Source organism: Parus major, chromosome 15 (genome assembly GCF_001522545.3).
Source record: "Parus major isolate Abel chromosome 15, Parus_major1.1, whole genome shotgun sequence".
Lineage (NCBI taxonomy): Eukaryota > Metazoa > Chordata > Aves > Passeriformes > Paridae > Parus > Parus major.
The window spans coordinates 11,408,123-11,434,843 of record NC_031784.1 but is presented as its reverse complement, the minus strand read 5'-3'; the positions used below and the strand labels follow the sequence as shown (position 1 = coordinate 11,434,843).

Genomic DNA, 26,721 nt, shown 5'->3' with positions numbered 1-26,721 from the left:
AGGTGCCGCGGCTGTGCCCGGTGAGTGCCGGGCCGGTGACCGCCGCGGGGAACCCGGAGCTACCGCGGCCGCGACCCTCGAGGGCAGTGCGGGGCTCGCCCGGGGCGCCACCGACGAGTAGTGCTCCTCGGCCGGACTACATTTCCCAGCGAGCCTCACTCTAAGCAGGCAGATCCCGCGAGAGTTGGCGGCGACTCGCGCCGGGACTCCATTTCCCGTGATCCCTCGCGCACCGGAAGTGGTGGTGCGGCGCTTCCGCAGCGGCGGCCCAGGGCAGCAGCAGGAGGCGGCGGCGGCGGGAGGCGCTCCCGGTGGCGGCAGGCGCTCCCGGTGGCGGCCATGGACGTGACTGGGCCCGAGACTGACTGGCGCAGCACCAACTTCCGCCAGAAGCTCGTCAGCCAGATGTGAGTGAGAGCCGCGGGCTCGCTGCTGGGTAGGCCGCGCGGGGGCCTCGGCTCGTGCCGCCCCCGGGGCCTCGTCCCGCCCGTGTCCGCTCCTCCCCGAGCCTTTCCGGCCCTGCTGACTCGCCCTGGCTGGGCTGGGTTCGTGCCCGCTCCCCGCTGTCTCCTCTCCTGAGGGGAGCCCTCTCCTGAGGGGGCCTCGTTACCAGGATTTGCTCGGACCCTGTGTGGGGGTAACCGGGACTGTTCTTTGACTTAATTTTTCCGATCCTCCTTCTCTTTCACTTTCCTTTTCTCCGGCAACACCGGCTTCCTACCCTGCTTGACACCATCTGTTTTAGGGATTTAATTTCCTCAGTGTCCATGATGTTGTGAAATTTGGCATATTCAGCCCTATGAAAATCACTGTTATGGGCTTGCATCTGACTTTTGGGGGCAAATATGAAATAAAAAAGCTGGTGATTTAATGTGAAGTTTAACTTGTTGCCTTTTCAGTTTTCCTTTGTGAAACAATTGCTTTCCTTGAATTATGTTGGTGCTCTGCAGGCTTTTTCTATTTTTGGAAGGCTCTTCTACCCTGTGCAAGGTGGTGAGCCCAGCAGTGAAAGCACTGTTCATTGTTCCTAAAGTAATGTTGGAGTGCTGATTCATGTGTACTTGGAAAGCTTGATATTCCCTTGTTGATTTTAACCATCAATATCTAAAATGGGACTGGTTTTTTTGTGTCATATAAGTAGTTTGAGTGTTTGTGGGTTTGCTACAATTAGGGTGCTGTCCCAGAATGAAACTGTTGCAGTATTCATTGAAGAAGTGTTGATGGTGTTTGTCTGTCAGAGCTGTACAGACTTTCTCAGTGCTCACTTTCTAAACTTTCTGTAAAGTCATTAACCTTGTTAGATTATTCCCTTCTGTTCTTCTAGTGCTTCGTCAAAACAAGCAGACAAAAGTGTCCTTGAGTGCTGTGTAGCTGTGAGGAAATAAACATGAGTAAGCACGTGCAAAATTAACACAATAAAACTTCGAGGTTTTATTTGCCCTGCAAACTGTAATGTTTTTCTCTGAGCAGCAAACAATGCTCACAAATGTTTCAATGGAAGTGTAGAACAATGGATTAAAAAATTGCTGTTACTGGCCAAAAAATCTTTAAGGTTAATGCCAAATGAAGGGATGACAGTAATCCTAAACTTGTAATAAATGCCCTCTGACTTCTTTTACACAGGTGCACAGATGTCACTGTGCTTTTTATTAGAGATGTAGTGACAGGTTTTTTTTGTCACTTCCTTGTGCTCCATGCAGTGTTAGAGTATGGATCACATATTTGTGTTCACAGCCTTGTTTAAAAAGCAAGCAGAACTGTTACTGGGATGACTGGGATGGTTTGTTACAGTGACTGCAGCAGATTTTTTAAGCAGTTACTATGTGTTAGATATCCAAAAGCAACCTGGCCTGGTTTCATGTGACACTTAGAATAAGATGAAGCTAGCCAGAAGTAGATTTTGTTGAATAAGGAATAAATGCAATTTTCTATGCAACAAGTTCCTATTTCTTTCCAGAAGCTCCTGGCTTTGTCATTAGAGGCTGACATAGGAGGTGGAAGAGGGAGATAATTAAATATTTGATGAATAATCTGAAAGTTTTTATGATTTTTGGGAAGGTTGTTCCAAGCAGTTAGGGAAATACAGTCTTAAATGTATGTATATCTTCCAGTTCATCCTTCAGCCAAGAAGTGATACTTGTCAAGATAAATGTTTATACTTGGTCCTGACCATTAGAAGCATGAAACCATTCACATAACTCATTTTGAGTGCCTCTTTATAGCTGCTGGATATAGCTGTCTCAATTTGGTGCAATTCCATACTTGGCTTTTCATTACAACCCTGAATTCAAGTTTTCTGGGCTTTGGCTTTGTTTTTCAGAAGTGATGTTATGTGCCACATTTCAGTGTGGGCAGTGGCAATCCTGAGGAATGTGTCAGTGGTCCATGTGCATGATTTGGTTGTGGATACTTGAGAGAATAGTGCTTTTGATGTCCTGAGAAACCTCTTCCAGTACCAGGTTCTGTGTGACTGCAGGCCTAAGCAGAACTTCCATACAGTTGGAAGATTGAGGAATCCTGAGCTCTGATGGCTGAGACTGAGAAGCAGCTTTGGCTTCTCCCGGGGTGATCCAGGAGTCAGCAGTGATGTAGGAATGTGGAATATGCTTTTGTTTGCAGGGCACCACTTTATTCTGGCCCTGACAGAGAGCCAGTACACACTGATGCCTTGGGAGTCTCTTTTCTAAAGGCCTTTCCTTAGTATGTTTTTAGGTGTTGGTATTGCCTGAAGGACAGATCTGATCTGGGCTGTAAACTCAGTCTGTGGCTGTGTCCAGATCCTGCCCTGAGCTGCTTCGTGGCTGTGTTAGAAGGGAATTGTGCTGAGTGTGGGAATGGGATGTAATTAAGTTGTGTATTGGCCCTGAACCTCCTCTGCTTGGTGTTTCACTGTAGCAATTGATTCTCAGAATCACAGCGTGGACTGGGTAGGGAGCAGTTTTGAAGGAGAACATGTTCTGCAAGATTTTTCTGTTAAACCAGCCTGAGTGAGAGGTTGCACATATTTGGGCTGGAAACAAGCTTCTTGAGAGGGGAGGGGGAATTCCTGAAGCTGGTGTTGGTGTCAAACTCTGTCTTGTGAAACCACAACTCTGAGTGTTCTGCATGAAGTCAGGAAGGCAGATTTTTCCTGCACATCTGCACATTTACTAAAGATACATGTACAAAGTGCCTACAAGGCAGAGGAAGGTTGAATTGGTTGGTCTCATCTAGTTCCCAAAGTTCTGTAGAGTTGGGTGGTCTGCCAGGAGTGTGCTCTGTGCTGAAGCTGACTTTTTTAGCTGACTTCCATAATCTTTTAATGTAACTATTTTTATGTTGATTGCAGTTAAATATGTGAACAAGGAACAAGTTGTGTGTTTTTGTTTCTTCCTAGTCTAAACCTTTATTGGAATGCTAACAGATAGGATGTGGAGAGCTTGGAGTAGCATTTTCAGTAATGCAGATGTAGTCACAATAATGCATCTTTCAGGTTCTATAATGTCAAGAGGAAATGATCAATATAAAAACAGATAATTTCTTTGCTGTGGATTTTTTTTGGGTTCCTGATACCACATTGATCACTGTCTCTATCACATCCACTAAGTGCTACTTAGATGTTACTTTCTTTACTTGCCTTTGTGCAGTCTTTCTCTTTTCTGTCTGCTCTGTTTCAGTGCTCTCAGCATGAAAGGCATTGTCATTGTACTAGGACTGGAAAGTTGAGGATTCAGAGTAGTGTGGATTTAGAAGCAACATTTCCAGTAGTAAAATGAAAAAAAAAGGACTTGTTAATAGAGAATTAGATACAGCTTTTTCCTCCACAGCAGAGCTCCTTTATGAGCAATTCACTTCAAGGCTTGTTTGCCCATGGAGGAGGAATAGTTACCCTGCATTATGTTCAGGTTCTGCTTCAGTTTAAGTAAGCTTCATATATAAGCAGCATTGTTTTGGTGGCTGCCAGACCCCACAAACAGGTTCCCATGAGAGCCTTCCAGCAGGTACAGTGTTCCACTGTGTTCTGTGTTGTAAAAACTACAGCAGTTCAGCTGTGAGCTGCTGGTTTGCCAGGTAAGGGTGTGAGTTGTGGCAGCCTAAGCTCCTGCATTTTAAAGCTGTGGCATCTGCTCTTCTCTTCTGAGACTGTCATTGAGTTAATCGACAAAGCTGAACCTGTTTACTTTTGTGCAAGCACCGTTCCTGCTGCATGGCAGGTCACAGAAATTCAGGGAAAAAAGCCAGTAGTGCCTCTTCAGAGTAGTTGAAACTTCCAGGGGTCACTGCCCTGACATGTATTTAATGTAGGGTAGCTGCTGATGCAATGGCAGTCACCAAGAAATAACTTTCTGAGATGTTAATTACAAAGCAAAAGTATTTCCTGATCACTTGTTTGTGGAATTTAGACTATAGCTGCTAGGCTGCTTTAAAAAAGAACAGATTTTGCAGGGAAGTTTCTAAGAACAACAATACCTAGAGAACTGGAATAGGGCTTCACCTGGCTGAACTCCTTGTTTTAGGATGTCTTTCTCTCCATGTTCCATAGTTAAATTGGTTGCTGCTCTTTGATGTACTGAGAATGTCCCTTCTTTTCCACTCATGTCCCGTCTCACCCTGCCCATGGCTGCACCTCTGCCCTTCCCTGACCCTCATCAATGCTCCCACTCATTGTCCTCACTCACTGCTTGAGCCTCTGTGCCTCCAGGCAACCTTTGTTTTTTGTTTTATTATTCCACCTTATGTTTAGGGAATTCTTTTGGAAAATCTCAAACTCAATCTCATTGTTTGCCAACCATGGATTACATTAATCCTGTCATTCAGTTTTCCTCAAATAAACAAGTCCTGTTGTTCATTATTATTGGTATTTTGTCAAAATAATACATCAGGCAGTAAAATAATGACTTGTTTAGCAGTTGGTCTTGAATTTTTGCAAAGAATATTTGTGTTACCTTTTAGAAATTAGTTGACTTTTTTCTCCATTATGTGAAGAAACTATAAAGGGTGGCACTTTTAAGTAATAGGTGGTGCTGGTTGATTTGGGTTTTTTTGTGGTGGGTATTTGGATTTTTTGTTTAACCTATGAGAGAGGGGTAAAAAGCTGTTTCATAGACCTTTCTAACTCCAGAAAGTATTTTGCAATGCCCTCAATTAATACCCAGCCTTGTTTTTTCCTCTTTTTTTTCAGTGATGAAGCTATGAGGAAAGCTGGTGTTGCCCATAATAAATCTAGCAAAGATATGGAGAGCCATGTGTTTATGAAGGCCAAAACAAGGGTAAATCTTTATTTGCTTCCAGAAGTTACTGGGTGTCAAAAGAAGTTTGGAGCAAATTGCAGAAATAGCAAAGCCAGTGCACTTAAGAGTACAGAGTTTGAAATCTTGATTTCTATGTGCTGCTTCTTTTACCTTGAGGGGGGAAGCAAGGAGTTCTGCATCCAACAGATGCATCAAACTGGACTTAGTGCAAGAGAGCTTTGCTGATGCTGCAGTGTTTCATGCACCTATGGAACCACACTTTTCTTACCTTACTATTTGTGTGCAGTGAATTGCATGTAATTTCCCTTATCTACAATATAGCACCATTCCAGTTTGATGGTCAGAAAAATTTAGGATATCAATGAAAAGGCTCTGTCAAGAATAACCCCAAGGGAAGAGCCATGGTCTCTGTGAAAGTCTGGCTATAATGGACAATTCTGCACTCTTACCAAATCATCAACTTCTCCTCTGGAGCTGTGGTGTGAGGTACTGGATACTGTTGTTTTCTCCAAGGGAGAACTTGTCTTGGTGAACATATTACAATGCTGATGTCACAGATCTGTGCCCCCTGTTGGCATCCTCCCTGGTGAGTTGTTTCATGGGCAGGAAGGCTGTCCTAAAAAAAACCCAAACCAGGAAAAACTTCCTACAAATTATTTAGCACACTAAAAAAATATTTTGAAGAATATTTGTCTTTCCATTTCTGACACTTCTGTCATGTTACTTTTCTGAGTTATAAATTTACTTGTATTTTCTAACATGAATTTAGCTTTCAAAAGAGTTACTGTGGTACAAATGTGACATTATTCAAAGACTTAAATAATTCAGTGTGCCAAGGAAGCAGGTTCTGTCCTTATAAATAAGAAATTATAGTGGGTAAGAAGTGGAAAATGTATGTTGGTTTATAATGTTTGCTTATTGTGGTCCTGTTAGTGTGGCTGTCAGGGAGGTTCTTTCCTGTGAATTTTGTGGTTTCTTGGCGTTCTTGTACCGTCAGCCACAATGACGTATTAGTAAAAATATTCCTAGTTAATAAACAGACTGTTTCTTGGAAGTAAACTGCTCTGAAAAGCCCACACACATTGTGAAGTAAAATCCAGTATATTGAGGAAGAATACTGAAGAACCAGAAAGTAATGGTTGTTTTGTTTTCATTTCTTATGCTAAAATACTCATTTTTCACCCCTAGGAGGAATATCTTTCTCTTGTGGCCAGACTTATTATCCATTTCCGAGATATTCGTAAGTAATTTTTTAGTTTTGGTTTTCTTTTCTTCTCAATCATGGTTACTCATTGAATCCTCATTAAAAAAAAAAATAAATTAAATTTTAGGGCTTCTATGTGTGATTCTGCATGTGATTCTTAACAAGTTGCTTTAAAAATCTTCCTGTAGTATGCATGCCTAATTTATAAATACTATATCTTTTACACATCCTCTATAATTGAAAATTATTTGAGAAACTATTTAAACCTGCTACTTTTCCTTCTCCCTAATTTTTCCTGTATCTTTGCCTTCTGTCCATTTTTTATATAGCATTCTGATTAGCAAATTGGGTTATATATTTTATTAGAGCTACAGTAGATAGTGGGATTTGTTTATTTTTTAAATGATGATGTGAATATATTTCTTGTAGAGAGTATATCTGAAGAGTCAATGTGACAATATTAGCAGAGGTGATTAATTGTTTTTTCCTTTGCAGACAATAAGAAATCTCAAGCCTCAGTCAGTGGTAAGAATTCCTATTCTGTTGTTTTCTTCCTTTCCCCCATACTCTCCATTTCTAAGTAGAACAGCTCAGAAATCAGGGCTGTGATGTACCTGTGAAAAAGCATCTGTGTATTTCCTAGCTGGGATATTTAATGCTGCTGGAGTAAAGGAAGGGGAGCAGGACATTCTTGGAGCTGTTCAGTGATCAGGGTGATTGGCCAGTGCTTTGGATGTAACACAGCAAACTTGTTTGTTTGCTTTTGTACTTTTGTTAGCTCACAGCACTGAGGTTCACAAAGCAGAGAGTGATTGAAAATAATCTCCTGAGCAGCCCAGGTTCCTGCCTGTTGCCAGCTGTGGCTTCCTCAGCTGTTGCACCAGAGGCAGAGGTATTTGTGGGGCCATTTGGTGACCTTCGATCTGATCCTCTGTGCTAATTCTCACTACAGTGGATGTTAGGGTCATAGTATGGTCCTGTGGTTTTATCCCTCTAGGGAAAATGTGCAGTCTGTGATTAATTAACATGCAGTCTAGACTGCTGGAAATTATTTTATAAGTATTCTTAAGAAAGAGGTGGTGTGTGTTCTGTACCTGGTTAATGTTGCTTCTGCACCCCGTGTTGTGTTTTGACCTCTTGAATTCTTTCTGTCTTTAACTTCACTTTCCTGTGTGCCTGGGATTTAGATTATGAAAACTGTCTTGAAAGGCATTGTATTTATTCAATGTATAATAAGAGTGATGTTAGAGAGGGAACTGTATAGCAAAGTACATCCTCTGGCCTGAGCATTGTTTCTGTCCTGAGGAGGAAGATCCACAGTGGGACTCTCTTGGTTTTTGAGGTTAAAAGCTTTATATCCTCATGGAGTTTCGTTGGCAGCTTGTTTTGACTTGTGTATGAATTTGGAGATGGTTAATAAGTTCCTTTTTTTGATGTATTTCAAATCTGTGTAGAACTTCACAACACTGGAGCACTTTAAATCCTCTCTACTCTCTTTACAGAGAGGCAGAGATGTGCTGGGAGCCTTGTCTCACAGGCAGGGCAGTGAACCTGAGTTTGTCAGGGTGTTGGATCTAGTCATGGCTGAAGTTGCCAGATCAGAGAGTGGCTGATGGAGAGCAGAGCATTCTAGAAAAGCAATTGTATGGCTTGCTGCATATCAGTGTCTGTTTTCTCTGCAGATCCAATGAATGCCCTGCAGAATCTAACTGGGGGTCCCACGGCAGGGGCGCCTGGGATGGGCATGGCTTCCCGAGCTCAGGGAGCACCAATGAGTGGGATGACAGGCCTTGGTCCAATGGCACAGCAGATGAGTCTCCCAGGGCAGCAGCAGCCCCCTGGAACCTCAGGAATGGCCCCTCATGGCATGCCTGGTGTCTCTCCAGCTACTCAGCAGAGTAAGTGTTCAGTTTGCTTCAACCACTGAAGTTCTTAGATCAGCTTTTCAGTAATAAGTCCTTTCCCCAAGGAAAAGGTGCTGAAGAGATGTCATACTGGCTAAACCAGCCAAGTCACCTGGGGGAAGAATTGATTTCAAGCACTGCTACCTAACTGGATAAATGTCTTCTTTAGTGTAGCCAACAGCAGTGCAGCTGTCATATGAGCAAATCCTTCTTTCATCATGTCAACTTCAGAACACTGTTTTTGTAGACCTCACCTGTGTTTTCCATGGTACCATGATTCCTGCTGGTGACCTTGGTGCATATTTCTTCCTGCACATTTTTACTCTCTTTACTTAGGTTGCTGACTCCATGGAGGCAGAGTGAATTACAAGTTAGTAGTACAAAATGTAATTAATTCTGTTGTTAATGTGCCCCATCCATTTGATGAAGCAAAAGTATATACTGCTAAGGAAGGACATGAATTAATCTCACATTATTTGGGTACTGTGTTTTAAGTACAATCTTTCTTCTCTTTAGCCCAGCTTCAGCTTCAGCAGATAGCTCAGCAGCAGCAGCAGCAGCAGCAGCAATTCCAGCAGCAGCAGGTGGCCCTGCAGCAGCAGCAGCAGTTCCAGGCACAGCAGTCAGCCATGCAGCAGCAGTTCCAGGTGCAGCAGCAGCAGGCGGCGGCCGCTGCCGTGGCCCAGCAGCAGCAGCAGCAGCAGCAGCAGTTGCAGGCTGTCCAGCAGCAGCAGCAGCACATGCTGAAACTGCAGATGCAGCAGCAGCAAAACCAACAGCAGGTGATGACAAACAGCTACGATGGCAAATGTGGTGGTCAGTGTGCTGGTTTGAAAGGAAGCCAGTGGGAGATCCCAAGAGCTACAGCTTAATAGGAAAATTAAAATAAAATGCAGTAGTACAAAACCACTGACAGAGTCAGCATACAACCTGACACCCTGTTGGTCAGGGTGTTGGTAGCAGTCTGATTAAATGGTGTCTGCAGTCCTCCTGGAGTGACAGATGTGCTTCTGTTGGAGCAGTGATCCTGTAGAAGGCTGAAGTTTTCCTCTGAAGGTCCTGTGGTGGTGATAGGTCTGTTCTTCATCTGGGAATCTAATGAAAAAAGGCTGACTGTGGTGTTCCAAATCTCAGGTTATATCCAGGTAGGAATGCTGGGTGGAGCACCTCCCAATGGGGTGATGGAATTTTATCAACCATGCAGTGAGACTCAATGGCCCATTAACAGAAGATATCCCCCTGGAGGGAGGATGGGTTGTGGAAGAGATAAAGGACACTGCCCCACTTGGTTTTAACAGATGGTAATAGAATACATGCTTTTGGTTAAATCTTGCATTGTAACCTAAGACAATCAGTTACTTGTCAGATGAGTCTTGGCTTGTGTGGAATTTTCAGCTGTGCCTGTTACTAACACTTTCTACTTTAGGGTATGGCTTCAGGTTAGATTGGCAAGTTAATTAACAGCAGTATGATGGAGGAAAGGCTTTACAGATGTTTTGTTGCTTTCTTCTGTCATTGCAATAGGGAATTTAAATCTTTCTCTTTTTCTTTTTTATAAGTGTCAGGATAGTCTTTTATTCTGACAGACACTGGGAAAGAACAGAACTTTAATTACTCTAGCCATAGTGGCTGTTTTGTCATTGTGAATAACAAGTTGCCACTTTAAAAAATATGTGTATATATACAGGTGTGTGTATATATATCAGCCTTAGGTACAAAAGCAGATGAGGAAACTGCAGTTGTCATTCTTGTGCAGTTTTTGGTAAGGGGTGATTACATTTGAAAAGCTGTATCTGAGCCCATTTGTACAGGAGAAGCTGATAGACTTCACCTTCACTTTTAAAAGTTACAGGAAAGCTTGTAAGGTGGAAATACAGCCTATAGCATCCCTTAGGGTTGAGATATCCAAGGGATGAGTAGATACAAAGGTTGGCCTTCCCTTGGGCTTAAAACATCAATCTGATGTATTAGGATGCTGTTTACTTTTGGTTTATGCTATAAAAGTAAGTCTGCTGTTGCATTGCTGGAAGCTTTAACACCCTGGCTTTTCTTGCTTTTCAGATACAGCAGCAACAGCAGCAGCAGCAACTCCAGAGGATTGCTCAAATGCAGCAGCTGCAGGCAGCACAGGTCATGCAGGCACAACAGCAGCAGCAACAGCAGCAGCAGCAACAGCAGCAGCAAATACCACAACAACAGATACAGCAGCAGCCACCTCAACAAGTCATGCAACAGCAGATGCAACAAATGCAGCAGCAACAACAGCAGCAGCAGCAGCAGCAACAACAACAACAGCAGGTTGCTCAGGCACAACAGTCTCAACTTCCACCACAATCCCAGCCTCAACCCCAGCCCATGGTATCTCAGCCTCAGGCAATCTCAGGACAAATTCCTGGTCAGGTTATGCCTGTTACTCTCACGCCACAGCAGTTAAAAGCTATGCAGGTAAGGGCTAGGGCCCAGCTGATTGTTGATTTGTTATGACCATCTAGAAAAATAAAAAATATATCTGACTTTTGCTAGTAATGAAGTAGGAAAACCATAACTTGTTAAGAGTTCTGCAATCAGCAAGTTATGAGTACAGGGTGTTTAAACATTTATATCTGGGCCTGCCAGTAGAGAACAGTTTTGTACTTAAGAGTAGGAGTTCTGGAATCTGTGAAAACCGTTCATGCAGCTAATATTTAAAAAATAATTTCTTGTCTCACTTCGACTGGACAAGCAACAAAAAAAGAAAAAGAAACATACTCTGGTTAAAGAGAAGTTACCTCCATGCTGTTTGCTTTTCTGGAACAGAAGTACTTTGGAGTGTTCTAGACTGCAGCCAGTGTTAGCTCTCTACCATGGCTGGCTTGGCTTCTGCTGCCATGTTGGGAGGTTTTGGTCACATTGGTTAATATGCTGGTTGTTCATGCCTTGAAGAGAAGGCCAGACAATAGTTTTACACTGTTAAATGTCTTGCTGGGTCATCCTCTTAATGGTTTTTCAAGTGTTACAGTCATTTTTATCTGGGCTGCATAGGTTACTGTTGAGCCAAAGCTCAGACCTGCTTTTCTTCAGGCCTTGCTGGGGAGGAGTGTTAGCCACAGTTCAGAAATGGATGAGTTGGTACTTCCACTTTGTGCTCCTGCCAGCTAAGCTAGGGGTAGTTAAATGTCATGATTGTCACATTGATAGATGTAATTAATGTATTAACATTTGCAATGCTGGTAGGCTTGCTAAACATTAAAGTGTGTGTTATTTTTATATAATTACAGGTAAGAAGTTGCAAGAAATTGTTGAATTGGGTGTGCAGTCTGTGGGAAAAACTATTCTAAATGTTTTAAACATGGGAACTTATAGTCACAAAAAAACTCAAAAATTTTATTTTGTGAGGCTGGTTTTGTCTCCATATCCCTTTTAATGAACATAGTGCAGTAGAAACAGAAGTGTCACACCCTACTCAGGTATTTTTACCTTGGGTTTTGTTCTCATACTCTAGGTAAGAGCTCAGCTGGTCCAGCAGCAGCAGCAGGCAGCAGCAGCAGTGCAAGCAGCTCAGGCCCAGGCTGCTCAGATGGGAGCTTCAGGGCAGGTAAGGGCCCAGTGTCACAGGTCACAGCAAGTGCATGCTAGAGATGAGCATGGAGTTGGGATTCTGGTGGTTTCTGGTCAGGGGTCTGGCATTGGTCATCCCCTGTATAAAGGGGATGTGGTCTTCTCTGCTGTTCCTCCTTTTCCTGGAGTCAGAGGCAGGATTTCATTGCCAAGCTCTCTGTGCATGCTCTGTCCCAAGTAGGTCCGAGTGTTGCCTGTACTGACACAGGAATGCACATGAGTAAGATGGTCTCCTGTGGGCACACTACAAGTCTGACTGTTGGTACCTGGAGTGTATCACCTCTTCTTTCATTAAACTCTCTTAGGTGACTGCTTTGTTGTGTAAACTGATTTCTGTACTGTGAATCTTTGCCTGCTATCTTTAATCACATGTGATTTACCTTCCATCTTCATGTATCGACTATAAAAAAAAATAGTATAGATGGTGAAATCTCTCTGCACTCCCCTCTCAGTCCTTTCATCTTTCATTCTTCTTCTGAGTGAAATGGGCAGTAGATCTAGATGCTCTTGTTCTGGATGTGAATTGTGAAGAACAAATGGCGTGTGTCACAAGTGCAGAGTTACATTAAAAAAAGTAAAGTGCTGGGTGAAAGCTTGTTATCTAACATGGTTTTTTTATCCTACAATACACCTGCAGCCCCAGTGGTTGTTTCTTGATGTGTGCCTGGTATGAAGGAGACTTGGGGGGAAAAAATGGGGAATGGCTTGAGCTGAACTTCTTATCCAATTTTCCACAAGAATATGAAAGTCTTTTGTGGCTTACCTCTGTAGTGTTTCATATTGAGGCATTTTACAGACATGGGTAAGTACAATTATCACCATGCTGTAGATGAAGGGAGAGACAGACAGATGAAATGAGGCTGACTAGGATTAATGGCAGAATTCTTTTTGTATACCCAAGCATTCCATGTTTTTCAAGCACCATTTTCCATTCAAGTAATTTTACAGATTCAGTAAGAAGCTTTTTATATGGACTGTGATAACAATTGCTTCTTCAATGTACATCTCCCAGACTTGTCTCAGGGATAGTCTCTTGTGCCATGGTAACTCTGACGTGGCCACATCCTTGTTGGTGTGGCCAAGTTCTGTTTCTGAATTGCTCCTTTGGCTTGTGTCAGTGTAACACAGGATGCAAAAGCTGAGCAGAGGTAAGTACAGTTGGGACAGTACTGGCAGCAATGCACAATTCTCTTCCTACAGTTGGGATGTGAATTAAAACTTGTTTGTTTCTTAAATAATTTCCAGGTGGGAGCTGCAGGGACTTAGGCTGACTGGAAGGAGACACTGACTTTTTTTCTTGTTACTGACTTTAATGGTGCTCTTTCCAACTCTGAAGCAGATGGATTGTGTTTACTTAGAGTCAACTTAATTCTTGCCCTTTTAATGACTTCATGTGCCAGTGGCTTAACAGCACAGTGCATTTGAAAAGCTTTGGGTGATAACATGGTTGACAGCCAGTTTTGTATTGCAGCTTTATCCAGTCTTGTGTAGTAAACTTGGGGATTGCTCTTTATCTACCACATACAGAGTTTGGAATATTCCACATACAAGCTTTACTCCACTTGTGTTCATGCCATTGCAAGATGAGTCTACTGAAATTCACCTACCACTATGAGGTCCAATAAATAAATGGGTTTCTCATACTTGTCTAAATATTTTCTGTATATAGTAGTTTTAAGATTGTGGCTGTATATAATATTACAATGCAGCATCAGTGTTGAGAGTGCATAAGATTTTCTTTAGAAGAAGTCTCTTTTAAGACTAGATTTTTGCTTTCTATTTAGTACATTTTTCAGTAGCATCAGCATTTTTAATAAATCTGCCTTGATTTCTTTCTTTGGTTCAGAGAAGCTTTTTCAATAAACACCCTCTCCTAATGTTTGCTTGTTACATTTAACCTTAGTCTTTAAGGGCTTTCAAACTGGGAATTTTGCTTGCTATATCTGCATTTTTCCTTTTCCATAAAGTTTCTGTAAATCCTTCCTACATAAAAGTAAAAGCAGTCCCAGGTTCAAACATGATTCCTGTGAGAAGTTCTTCTCTGAAGTTGTAAAGGCACCACACAGATCAATGTTTCCCTGCTCTAGTCTTTGTGAGGAGGTAACTCACAGGGAAGCTCATAGCAGCAGTGTCCTAGCAACCAGAGATCTACACAAGATGCTCACAGCACCAAGGAAAAAGACCTGTAATCAACTGCAGTTAAGTATTAATAAAGTCAAGTCACTGTTCTGGTGCAATTCCTTCAGGTGCTCAGAATGCAGAATGGCTGATGCTGACTGAAAACCTGAGCTGCCTTTAGTGCAGTGTACATTCATGTGCTCACCAGAAGCTGCATATTTATGGAATGCTGAATGTTTGGATGTTAGATAAAAGAAAGTTACAGGTTCTGGATTCTATTTGTTCTATTACACTTCATTTTTATCAAATAATGGGGTTTGTAGCTTACTGTGAATGGAGATCCTGTTCTTGCTCTCTGATTTATCTCAGTTTACAGGGTCTGGGATTTTACCTCATAAGAATCAATTTCACTTGTGGAGGAAGATATGTGTTCAGTTAAAATCTTTTTCAGAAGTACTTAAACATTTCTGATTGTGTTCTTATTTTATGAGAAGAGTAACTCCTTTATGGACATATTGCTCTGGAACCCCCTTTCCTGACTCCTTTGTCAAAGGGTCACAGATTTTGTAAATATAAATGTGGTTCCTTTCCAAAGCACACATTTCAAAAAATACAAAAAACCCTAACCCAAAATTGTATGTTTGTGCACTTGTTTGACCAACCACAATACTATAAACAGCTGAAAGCCTTTGAATTGGAGTTTGTCATGCTGGTGTTCATTGGTTTGCCAGACACTTAACCTGTGAATATTCGTCTAAATTCCTGTGTCTCAGTGGAAGTAATCTAAATCCTCACACTTTGGTGGTGGGCTTCAGAAACATGGCCAAGATGGGACATGTGGGTCACCATAACATTCCTGGGATTCCCCACGCTCCAGAGATCTGTGTGCATTCACAAGGGTCTAAGATGGGGTGATTGTGCCTGAAAGGATTTATTTCCCCCCTCCCACCCCTAGCAGTTTCCCCCCTTTTTTTTTGGTTTTGTTAGGGTTATGTTGCTTCACCAGCTCTCATGTTGATACTGTAGCTCTTCACTGCACTTCGTAGCATCCACCTGTGCTTTGTGGCAGTGCTGGGTTGTTGTGTTTGCTCGTGGCAGCTGCTGCATGCTGTGTGTGCACGTGTGCATGTGTGTGTGATGTCTGAGGCACTCTCATTTGTTCCTTTTGAAATCCTGTCTCTGACCATCCCTCTTTACCTGGATGGAAAGGGACTGCATTGCTCTGATGTTGTGAACTAACAGCTGTGCTGAATTTGACACTATTTTCTTTATCAGTTATTGCTTTCCTTTTTCAGTCTTGCTATGTTGTATTTAATTTTATTTATTTTTAACAATTGTAAGCACATGCATTCTTTGACTCTCTAGAGATGTGTTGCTGGCTGCTTCAGTCCATTTACATAAACACCAAGCAGGAGTGCCCCAAACCATTTACAGGAAGGAGACTACATTATCTCTTAGGTTAGTTAGGATTGGGTAGGTTCCTTGGGAACATGTAAACTAGGAAAAAAAGGTAGCCCAGAGAACTTTACTGTAGATCTTTGAAGTCCCAAACAGAAGCTCTTTTATTGATAAGTGAATCTGTCAAAGACACCTGAATACTACCTCAAATATATGCTGTATTTGTTGTAAATTCTCAGTATGTGATGTAATATTAGATTTCAAGTAGCAGAGGGCTATACAGATATAAAAAAATAAATCTGAGTGGCTCATGCAGGCTGATGGTTCTGAAAGGTATTTTCAGACACTGCAAAGCAGTGTAGTCCTAATACTATTTTAAAATAAAAATTGATTCTAATGCTAACCTTTATAATTTACCCTAAGTGATTGTACTTTAGGGTGTGCTCACTCTGTACAGGTGGAGAATCAAAAAGCTTGAGAAGGCTTGAGGAAGATCATGGACTCAGAATAATTTAGCACGCCTTAGTTAGTAGTAGAGGAATAGGAATAGATATTTGTCAAAATCATAGTAATTAAAAAGGTGTATTTGACTTATTGTGTGGGTTATAAAAGGAAAGAAATAGATTTTTCAAACCTGGAAGTCCTTTTTGCTGTCTTTGGCATTGTTTTACTGGCATAGGTTATGCTGGTGTGAAATTTGCTCACTGTGGAGCATTGTGCTGCCTGCTGCTGTTGAGCTGACAGAATGTTCTGGAACAGAGGAGGCATCAGCCAGTGCTGCAAAAGCCTTGGGTCCACAGTGGGGGAAAGCACATCAGAAACCTATGGCATCATAGAGCTTCTTACATGGAGCGTTCCTGGCAGCAATCTTGGAGTACTCATCTCCAAGAATTTTAGAATTTCAAGATGTCAGGAAAAATTTAGGAAAGGCCCTTCATGGAAATGCCAGGATAGTCAACCCTAGACCCAGGAGTCTGAGTCTGCATGTTGGATCCCAGGAATTCATTAGGTGCTCTCTGAAAAAGGATAGGAGTATAGAAAGGAGTTTGATTTCCAAGCCAGCACGTTAGGTTAACCCTTAGAGAAAAGCTCACTAACCTTCCCTTCATGCTCCCCCTCCCCAGTTCCTGGAGGCTGCATGTGCTTCTCATCCTGCCAGTGCACTGCATTTCTTGTTTTGCGATTACTTTTGTCTGTTGTCCCTCTGTCCTCAAAGATGATCACCGCACCTATGGCCCGAGGTGGGATGCAAATCAGACCACGGTTCCCGCCTACCACCGCGGTGTCTGCTACACCACCAAGCTCCATCCCCTTGGGCGGACAGCAAATGCCACAGGTATTTACTGGGTCACAGCACATTGTGTCAGCAGTTGTGCAGAGCTTCACTGCCTGGGTCTCTAGTGCTGCCCTTCAAGAGAGGGGATGACACTCTTGCTCAAACAATGAACTTGCTGGTGTTTCTCAGGGTGTTGGTCTGTTCAGGTTGTGTGTTTTATGGATACTTTTTCATTTTAAGTAATAGGTTTTTTTTTTTTAGATCTTGGGGTACCAAATAAAGCATTTTTAAAGTGGGATAGATCTTTATTTTAACATTTAAAACTTATCTGTGTTCAGAATTGATTCAAGTCTCAAATGAAGGTTCCACACTCCATGTGTGTGCATTTCTGAGTCATCTTGCATTTCTGCAAGTCAGCACTGGAGTGTGCCTGGCTGAGTTGTGTCCAGGACCTTGCTTGGTGTACATTCATGCTCTGTACAGGTGCTTCATGTGTTCTTAGTAAACCTGGCTCATTTCAGTGTAAGCAACTTCTTGGCATGATATCAGGGACTCAGAAAAATTTGAGCTGGTTTTTTCTATCATGGTTGTGTAGGAGGAACTGCCAGAAGGATTCCACTTGTACCTGCATCAGAGGTGAGCCTGTGTAGGGAGGCTGGCAGCTCCTGTCCAGCTGCTGCTGGGAAATGCATGAGGTCACAGCACTTCATTTGTTCTCAGGAGTTTGCAAAGGCAGTGACAGAAAGATTCTGCAGTCTTAGGCAAACACATCTGTTGTCATTTCTGGTTGAAGATGGATGTTCATTTCAATCCAAGACAGGGTGTATATATTAACTGACACAAACCCCAGCCATAGCTGTAGAGTCAGAGGGGAATTTACTTTGTGCTTTGGTCACTGTAGCAGTTAATAAATATAGCCTGAGATAATCATTGCCCATTTGAAATATCCACAAGATCTGAGGCTTTCCCATGGATATTGAAATGTTAGTTTTGCTTCAATTTAATATTTGAGTCATAGCAGAAGAGACTAGGAAGCATTCAGTGCCATAGGGTGATCTTTCATCACTGTGATAGTAACTGAGGAGCTTTGATTTCTGACACCAAGTGAACTGCTCATCAGGAGGAGTTCTCAGTAGCATGGCAAGCATTGTGAAAGTGATGTAGAAGGCTGAATAACTGGTCAAAGCAGAAGAAGAAGAGAAATTTTTCATGAGCAATGATTGTAATGAAAATGGCTCCAGAGCAGGTGTTAGGATGAGTGAGTGAGTCATGGTTACTGGTGGTTCAAAGGCAGTCTGACCTGCCATACTCTTGACAGCTCTGGACCAGCATGAATCTCCAGTATTGTCTGCCAAAACATTTTATTCATGTTCTAGGTAGATTAGAAATCAGAAATGTTGTCTTAATCTTATAAAATACTAAACTATTATTGTCTGTTGGGTATAACTTCCTTGTCAGCAGAGCCCTTGGAGCTGTTCACAACAGGAGTAAAGGGCTGTAGCAGATATGTGGTTATTAATCACTCATTTAAGAGCATGACTGTAGTATCAAAATCCATTTAGATGTGGTGATAGGTAGTTCAGGGTGTATTTTCTCTTTAGAAAGAGAAAAGAACTGAAGAATGCTTTTCAACAGAAGGACCAGATGTGATATTGATACCTTGTGGCTATTTATTTTTATCCCATATGTCAAAACAGTCTGGCCTTTTTTATCATAAGGCTCATTTGATTCTGCAGTGAGTTTATTTATTTGGTTGGGGTTTTTTTTGCTTATTATAGTCTTTTCAAACAAAACAAAAAATATTGATATGTTTTATTTCTCAGTCACCTGGTATTTTGATTTGAAAGAGAGAACTGGGAGCCCTTACCAGCCTTATCTCCTGAGTGCTGTTCTGTGCCTGAGACTCCACAAACTGCAGATAGAACTCATAGCTGGGTTTATCTTCCAGGACAGTGTGCTCTAAACAGTAAGAATAGCTTTGATTTAGTGGATGTAAATGCAAACTTTTATCATGCAGGCCTGAATAGCTTTTGGGCAAGACTTCAGAAAATGAGAGTATGGTGTCATGATCAGGTCACTGGAGAGTCACAGCAAATTCATGCTCAGTGGGCTGTTGTAGCTGTCCATGGACATCCTTTTATGTGCAGAAATTCATATCCCTCAGTGAAAGAATATGTAGTTGGATTTCTTTGTATCTGTTGAAGATGCAGGGTATACAGAAGATCAGAAACCATTGCTTAGCTTTGGAGTTGAATTAATTCAATGGAGTTAAAGCTCCAGAGAGGAGGGGTTTTTTTTGGATTTTGGATTCATTGCTATTTTTGTGGTTTTTTAAGCCTTCTTTTTACTCAGAGTCAACTGCAAAGAGCATTCCCTAGAAGTTGAAATTTCATTAAATTGTTACAATCTTAATCCATATCGTGCAAACAATGTAGAAACCTAAACCTGAAATCATCTTTAAATCTGTTCTATAGAAAGACATGTGAAATTACGTAGCAAAGGAACTGCTGTCAAGGAAAACCAAGGCAGGAAGTTCAGAACTGCACATTTCTGAATGCATGTTTTTGAAAATGTCACAATTTTGCTTACTATTAGACATTGGCCTTTGCTGTTCTGAAATGAAGCTGGCAGAGAGCAGACCTGGAAAGGAAGAAATCTGTTTGTCTGTGCAAGTATTTGAGGAGGGGTAATGCAAAAAATTCAGTTCATCCAGTGCTTATGTGCACACTAAATGCTGCATATCCTTTTCTTCACTTGTCTGCAGCATTTGTAAATTAACATAAACAATGTCCTTGGTGCTGAATTACACACTTAAAAACTTAAATCTGCTAGGAAACCTAATGAAATCTTTCTCCTTCCCTCCTTCCCAAAGCACAGGGATTGAAGTGTTCAGAAGTACTTTTTTGTAACCAACTTGAGACACTTAACAGGGGCCTGATTTTCAGGAAGTGATGAACCACTTCAAGTGGTCTTAGTCTGACTTGATGAAAAATGGGTGCAGTATCCATATGGGTAAGTTCTAAATCACTTGCTGTCTAATAACACATTAAATAGCCTTGTGAAGAGTCAGGGAATGCTTTTTGCAGTGTCCATCCTACCTTCCTTCCAAACATGGTGAACTGCCTGGTGTCTGCAGGAGGAAAACTGTGCTTTTCCATCTCAAAAATGCTTTTCCAGCTGTTGAGGAGTGACATGCTGTTAAAGAATCCACCTCCTTTGGAAAACAATAAGCACAGAGTCTTTAGTTGCTGGTTATGGAGAAAAGGAAGATGTATCATTTCAGCCTCACTTGTTCCATGTATTACCTTTGTGTCAGAGGTTGTAAAGGTACTGGGGCTACTGAAGATTAAAGAAAAATCATAGTATGTCAGGCTGCATTTGATTTTGAATATTCTGTAATAGATAATAAACCAGTATCTTCAAGCTTAGTAGTTTTGCACTGAGCTGGGGATTGTTTGTGCCTTTTTTTGGGGGGGGTGTGACCTTTTGCATAGCTGCAATGTGAGGTACCAAGCAAAGCATTTCCTGTTGCAGTCAGTGTGTCCATGCAAAAGTAGACAATGCAATACTTTTCAATGTGCTAAACACTGTGTCCTCTGCATAGTTGGATTGTTTAGATGGATATTTAACAAGAGAGTGAAGGGAAACACCAATTTGCAGTGCCTGTGATGTGCCTGGGACTTCTGGGTTTAGTGGAACCTTCACTTAAAAATGGTTTAGACTGAGGGAAAGAGTTGCTAATTCAAAGATGCTAATCAGTGACTTTCAGAATGGACACATGGATTAATAAACCACAATATATTGCCTCTGCAGGCTAATTCCTCTTGTGTTTGTATGTACTTGTTTATAGCCTCAAGTCATAAGAACTCTGTGCCTTAAACAAATGTGATCACTTACTATCTGCATTACTACCCCATGCCTCTGCCATTGCACAGGTTTTCTTGTTTGATTTTAAGGGATTAAGGGGGAAAATGTGTATTAGAACAAATGTGGGAAGTTGCTCCAATTTTAGTGTCATCTGGCTCTGGCACTGTAGAGTGTACAGAATAAACTTGGTTACTACCCAGAGTTTGGTGCTGTTCTGGAAATGCTCTTACTTGCCTTTTTGTCCTTTAGGCACACCTCATCATTCTCCAAAGGTCAGAAAGCAACTTCATTTTTTTTTTTTTTCCACCCAGCTGTTCAGTTTGGAGCTTTATCTCCACACAGATTTTCAGAACTCAGTATTTAAACAAGATGTTGGTGATTTGGCTTACCTAATTTTTTTCTTCCTTCTTCCTAAAGAAAACCAGTTGAGAAGCTGCAGTTGAGTCTGACAGACCTTTGAAGAGTGTAATTAAAATGTCTTAATAAGAAGGGGTTTTTGACTCTTAATTATCAAGTGGGAAATGTTTTTTCTTCCTGCTCTTCTTTAGTTCTAATGAAGTACAGGTTTTTCACATGGCACTTCCGACATTTTAATTGCAACATGATGGTTTGGGCAGTGAAAAATAATTATTATACTGTTAATTCAAGTAATCTGCAGTTTAAATGGTCATTTCTACTGAAGTTGATAAGATTTACTGCCCTAAGAGCTTCAAGAGTGATACAGGTGGGGATGTCCTTATGGGGGAGAAAGGAATCTAATGCTTTCATTTCTTGTAGGCCTGAGGATATACTTCTCTCCACAGGTAAAGCCTTTTAGTTAGGTTCCCACCCTCTTCTCCCTTCTGCTGTTATTGATGGTATCTTTTCCCACATTCCAGGTCAGCCAGAACAATATTACCATGATGTCCTCCCCATCTCCTGTCCAGCAAGCTCAGACTCCTCAGTCAATGCCTCCACCACCACAGCCACAGCCTTCTCCTCAGCCAGGCCAGCCAACTTCTCAGCCAAACTCAAATGTCAGGTGAGCCACACTGCAACTTCCCAGCACTTCTGCTCATGCCCTAAGCAGGAGGTTTTCAGAAACACTCAGTAATCCTACTCTGTTCCCATTGAAGTGAATGAATTTTAATGCCAGCTCCTCTGGGAGCACAGGTGAGACTGTGTTGAACTCACTCTGAAAACTCACATTTTGCATAAAGGATCTGTGTATGAAATCTCCTCAAGGCAGAACTACACACTGCCATAATGATGCTTACTAAAATCATATCTGCTTACAGGCTGATGATCCTTCCTTGTCAGATCCTGGCAGGTTTAATTTTCTGTTTATTTTTCAGCTCTGGCCCTGCTCCATCACCCAGCAGCTTTCTCCCCAGTCCATCCCCACAGCCATCACAGAGCCCAGCAGCTGCACGAACACCTCAGAACTTCAGTGTCCCATCCCCAGGTCCTTTAAACACTCCAGGTAAATGATCTGAGAGCCACACTGCACACCATGGGTCAGGCTGTGTTTTGGTAACTGTCTAGTTCCTGGGAAACCTGTTCTTTTATTTTTGGTACAGTATAAACTTGCAGGAGCTCTATATAGCAGCTGGCATTGCAGGCAGTGACCATGTCACATACACCATGTAACAGCTTGGATTCCCAAATCAAAATCAATTGAAACCTCTTTTCTCATTGCTGAACTATGCAATGGGTTTTTCTAACTTCCCCAGTCTTTTGAAAACAAGTGATACTTAATTTAATGGAGCAAGTTTATAGAGGCAATAATGATTTCTTAGTTCCAACAAGGAGGAACCCTTAGTGACAATGTGCAGCTGTAAAGGACATAAGCACTTCATTCCAGGCACCAGGCTTGGCTCCAGAACACCTTTCCAGGTGTACTCTGGCACTTTGCAATTCTCTACCAGACACAATGAGCAGTTTGTGATATTGTGAATGGAGTAACTTAACTGGCTCCTTCTCATACCATAAAAGTTGGGTGCTTTGCAGATAGAAAAGGACTCACTTCACAAAAACTGCTGTGAATTTATGGTATTTTTTTAGTGTTTAAAGCATCAGAGTGAAGGCAAAATAAAGACCTAAAAATGGCTATATGGAATTGTGGAACTTTTCAGAAAAAGTGAGAATTGCTGCTCTGCCCACAGAACATTTTATGTCTACACAAAGACTGGCAAACACTTGAACTGTGGAGGGCATCCAGCTGTGGTTTGGATATTTGACATGAGCTACACTTTGAGTGGCACATTTCAGATCAAGATTCTGAAATGTGAGAATAATGTTCTGCAGTATCTTTTATCACCTCTGACATGCAGATTTCCTTTTTGCCAGGAAATCCAAATTCTGTCATGAGCCCAGCCAGTTCTGGTCAGTCAGAGGAGCAACAGTATCTGGAAAAACTCAAACAACTATCAAAATACATCGAGCCACTCCGAAGAATGATCAATAAAATAGATAAAAATGAAGGTGAGGTTTCCTGTATTTGGCCATGAATTTATCTGTGTCAGCTCTTTTACCTACTGAAAGAAGCAATACTTTGTCTTTTGTGGTGACTTCTTTTCCAGGAATTAAAAATGTCAGAGAAAGTTAGCTGCTCTTGCTTCTGACTAAAGATTTTAGTGTGAGGAGTGGGCAAAATTCTTATCCTTTAATTCTCATTAGTTTTTGTTTTATGGTTTGTTTTTTTTTACTTCTGATGGATTTGAAACATGTAGCATTTATGCTTTGGATATATTTAGGATTAGATGAAAGGTCTTTAATCCTCACTGCTTCCTTTAGTATTGGTTCATATTTTCATTTTTGACAGTGTGCTGTGTTTCTGTCTGCAGGAACAGAATCTATTCTTGTAGTCAGTGTTTGTGTTTCTCATACTGTTTCAGACAGGAAGAAGGACCTGAGTAAAATGAAGAGTCTCTTGGATATCCTGACTGACCCTTCAAAAAGGTAACTCTTCCTGTCAGTTTTCCCAGCTATCCAGAAATCTGTTGCTCAGCACCCAGCCCTGTTGCCATTGAGGCTCTCTGGGGCTCAGCCAGCAGAAACTTCAGCTGAGGTGCCCATTTGGAGGTGATGGGGGTGAAACTTCTCCTCTTTCACAGGTGCCCCCTGAAGACACTGCAGAAATGTGAAATTGCTCTGGAGAAGCTGAAAAATGATATGGCTGTGGTATGTAATGTTTTGTGCCAGCAGAGACCCGTCTTGGCAGGATCATTTTTGCAGTTTTTATTACACTGTTAAAACTTCAACCAAAGTTGGACAAAGAAAGAAAGCAGGAAAAACTGGGCAAGCATTTACTTTGTGTCACCTGTATGTATCTTTTAACTGAACTTTCAATTTCTTGTGCTTTGTGCCAAGACTTGAATAATTCTTTCTTTGGACTGTGGCTGATTTAAGGACAGCCTTCCTAAACCAAAACTGCATTGTTTTTGGTCTTTTATTTTTTGCTTTACTTACTCCCTTAATGTTATTACATACAGTTTTGAGAATAATTTGCATTTCATGCCTTGAAAGTTTACAGCTATAAAATTTTTCAGAATCAGCAGTAGATATTTCTGGTTTTGATGATGATTAAAGGAAAATGGGGATTCTGTTGTGTTTCAGCCTACTCCACCACCTCCCCCAGTGCCCCCTACCAAGCAGCAGTACTTGTGCCAGCCCCTTTTGGATGCTGTTCTGGCCAACATCCGCTCCCCAGTCTTCAACCATTCCCTGTACCGGACGTTCATGCCGGCAATGACCGCGATTCACGGGCAGCCCATCACGTACGTACCGGGGGCTGCTGCCTGTCCTGAGGGCTCAGCATTGGAGGAAAAAAATGTCTCTGTAGAAATTGTTAAAAAAACCAGATGCCTTTATGGGTGGGGGTGACTTACAGCTTTTTGTTTTTCACGTGTGAAATGTGTAACAAGTCCAGGGTCAGCTCGTTTTCAGCTGCTCCTCCTGTGGAATGTGTCCTACACAGGGCCCCCATCGCTTCCCCTCGAAAGCGGAAATACGAAGAGGATGAAAGACAGACCATACCAAATGTCTTACAAGGAGAAGTTGCAAGATTAAATCCTAAATTCCTGGTGAACCTGGACCCTTCACACTGCAGTAATAATGGCACAGTTCATCTCATATGCAAGCTAGGTAAGAAGAAAGGGGGAGATGTGCAGTCTGGTTCCTCCTTGGGGTTCACAGGCTAGAAGTCAAGCTCAATTTTGCACAAAAAGCCTCCTGTCTGGCAAGAAATGCTCTGATGGAAGTGTGTTTGCCTTCTAGATGACAAGAATCTTCCAAATGTCCCTCCACTCCAGCTCAGTGTTCCAGCAGACTATCCAGATCAGAGCCCTCTGTGGATAAAGAACCCCAGACAGTATGGTATGAAGATGACACTTGTTGGGTGTGTGTATGTGGCAGTAGTGGGGAAGTGTGAACACATTATGTTGCTCTTTTAATGTTTTGAATATGATTTTTATGACAACTGCCTTTATCTGTTCTCTTTTTTCTCCAGCAGCCAATCCCTTTTTGCAGTCAGTGTATCGATACATGACTTCAAAACTATTGCAGCTCCCAGACAAGCACTCGGTCACAGCTCTCCTGAACACCTGGGCACAAAGCATTCGTCAGGCCTGTCTCTCTGCTGCATAACAGCTCACCTCCTAAATCATGAAGCAACAACAGCTGGCCTCTTCCACATGCCACTGGAAAACCACAGGATGGGGAGGTTTACTTCAGAAGAAAGAAGCCTTATGGTGTTTTGTTTCTAGGTTGTCAGGTTCAGTAGAGAACCTGATGTTAGACTTAGTTTTCATGCTCTCTATCTTCTGCCTCTGTGGACTTTTGCCAGCATTTTCAGATATACAAAATGTGTATATATGGTTCTCAAGACTGTATTTAGGGTGAGTTTTTATTGTCTTCTTAGAGAAGAAATTATTTGTGGACTTCCATCAGGGAGTCTGGTATAAGAGGGGGTAGGGAAAAATGTCCTAATTTGCTTCAAAATTTGCTCAGTGCCAGTATTTCTTTCACATTTTGTTTTGTGACCTGATACTGCCCCAGAAATAAATGAGCTGTAGCACAAATGTGCTTGCAAACTTCCCAGAGGGTGCAGGAAATCTTTTTGACTACTAGCTTTGCCCAGAGATGGGATAAATTATATCCTTTTAAGGCATCCCTCAAATATATATCATAAATCTGGATAATTGTACTTGGGGGTGGGAATGTGGAATCAAACAGAGCAAAAAAAGGTATTTTATAGCTTATTTTAAACGCAACTTTGTATAAATGGTTTTTGGTTAGCATGGACCACGTTTCTCACTCCAGAAGAGTAAGACTGATGAGAAAGAAGAGATACTAATGTGCACACTGACTTCCTCTATAAATTCAGTAAATTGTAGGTAAAGATGGGGGGGAAACCAACAGCATAAAGGCCGAGTGCCAGAAATCAATCCAACAGGTTTGTAGCTGCATTTCTTCTTTTAAGAGTCTTTCTGAGGCATCTGGCTTCCAGTGGGAGTTAATGCAGTGCACTGAAAATGTTTCTATACTACATCAGTTTGTTTAAACAAAAAAGGCAAAAAATATCTCAGGAGTAGAACTGACAACTCATCCATTGTGCCTTCAACAGTGATGGGCACTTAAATCAGTCAGCAGCTGCCTTACTGTTGGCACTTTGAATGAAAACATTTGCCACAAGTAACTCTAATATGTTTTTCATCTTTCCCTACGTGTCTAAATTGCTCCTTCTTAAGTTCCTGGTGCAGGAGAATTTCAAACAGTAGATGTTATTTCTATCCTGCCCCATGTATTATGCAGCAAACATTAAAAGAGTAGCTGGGCTCTCTTACAGTAGTGTCAAGAGACTGCTATGACCTCTGTAAATCCATGTGGTGTCATCAGTTTTAGGATGTTCTTAAATGTGGGTACTTAGTAAGCACTGACTGAGGCAGCAGAGTGCTGTCAGTATTTTGTACATGAGCTACTGCATTACCTGTTTGTTTCTACTGTAATAAATTTATTACTATTCCTGTGTTGGATGCTAACATTGTACTGCTCTTCCCCTCTTAGGATACCATGGGATGAGGGTTACTGTGGTGTGTGGTAAGTGAAAACCCACAGGCTTTGAAGGGTAGGGGACAAACCCATAAA

At 41.8% G+C, this 26,721-nt stretch overlaps 1 protein-coding gene across 1 annotated transcript; it reads left to right on the top strand.

Annotated features, from left to right (window-relative positions):
• The first annotated feature begins 166 nt into the window (after nucleotides 1-166).
• MED15 (mediator complex subunit 15) lies at nucleotides 167-26,615 on the top strand. The gene is made up of 18 exons (XM_015643859.3): nucleotides 167-407; nucleotides 5,162-5,249; nucleotides 6,420-6,471; nucleotides 6,931-6,960; nucleotides 8,118-8,333; nucleotides 8,856-9,121; nucleotides 10,407-10,784; nucleotides 11,821-11,913; nucleotides 16,669-16,788; nucleotides 21,474-21,616; nucleotides 21,930-22,057; nucleotides 22,924-23,058; nucleotides 23,472-23,535; nucleotides 23,691-23,757; nucleotides 24,193-24,353; nucleotides 24,554-24,720; nucleotides 24,853-24,951; nucleotides 25,085-26,615. The coding sequence occupies exons 1-18, from the start codon at nucleotides 340-342 to the stop codon at nucleotides 25,219-25,221; spliced, it is 2,412 nt and encodes an 803-aa protein (XP_015499345.1). The 5' UTR covers nucleotides 167-339; the 3' UTR covers nucleotides 25,222-26,615.
• Nucleotides 26,616-26,721: the final 106 nt, after the last annotated feature.

Bases quoted from the DNA above. Each gene is read 5' to 3' on its own strand.
- MED15 (XM_015643859.3), top strand. From the start codon at position 340: ATGGACGTGACTGGGCCCGAGACTGACTGGCGCAGCACCAACTTCCGC. The intron at 23,536-23,690 runs GTAACTCTTCCT...CCTCTTTCACAG, and splicing joins CTGACTGACCCTTCAAAAAG to GTGCCCCCTGAAGACACTGC. The intron at 23,758-24,192 runs GTATGTAATGTT...GTTGTGTTTCAG, and splicing joins TGAAAAATGATATGGCTGTG to CCTACTCCACCACCTCCCCC.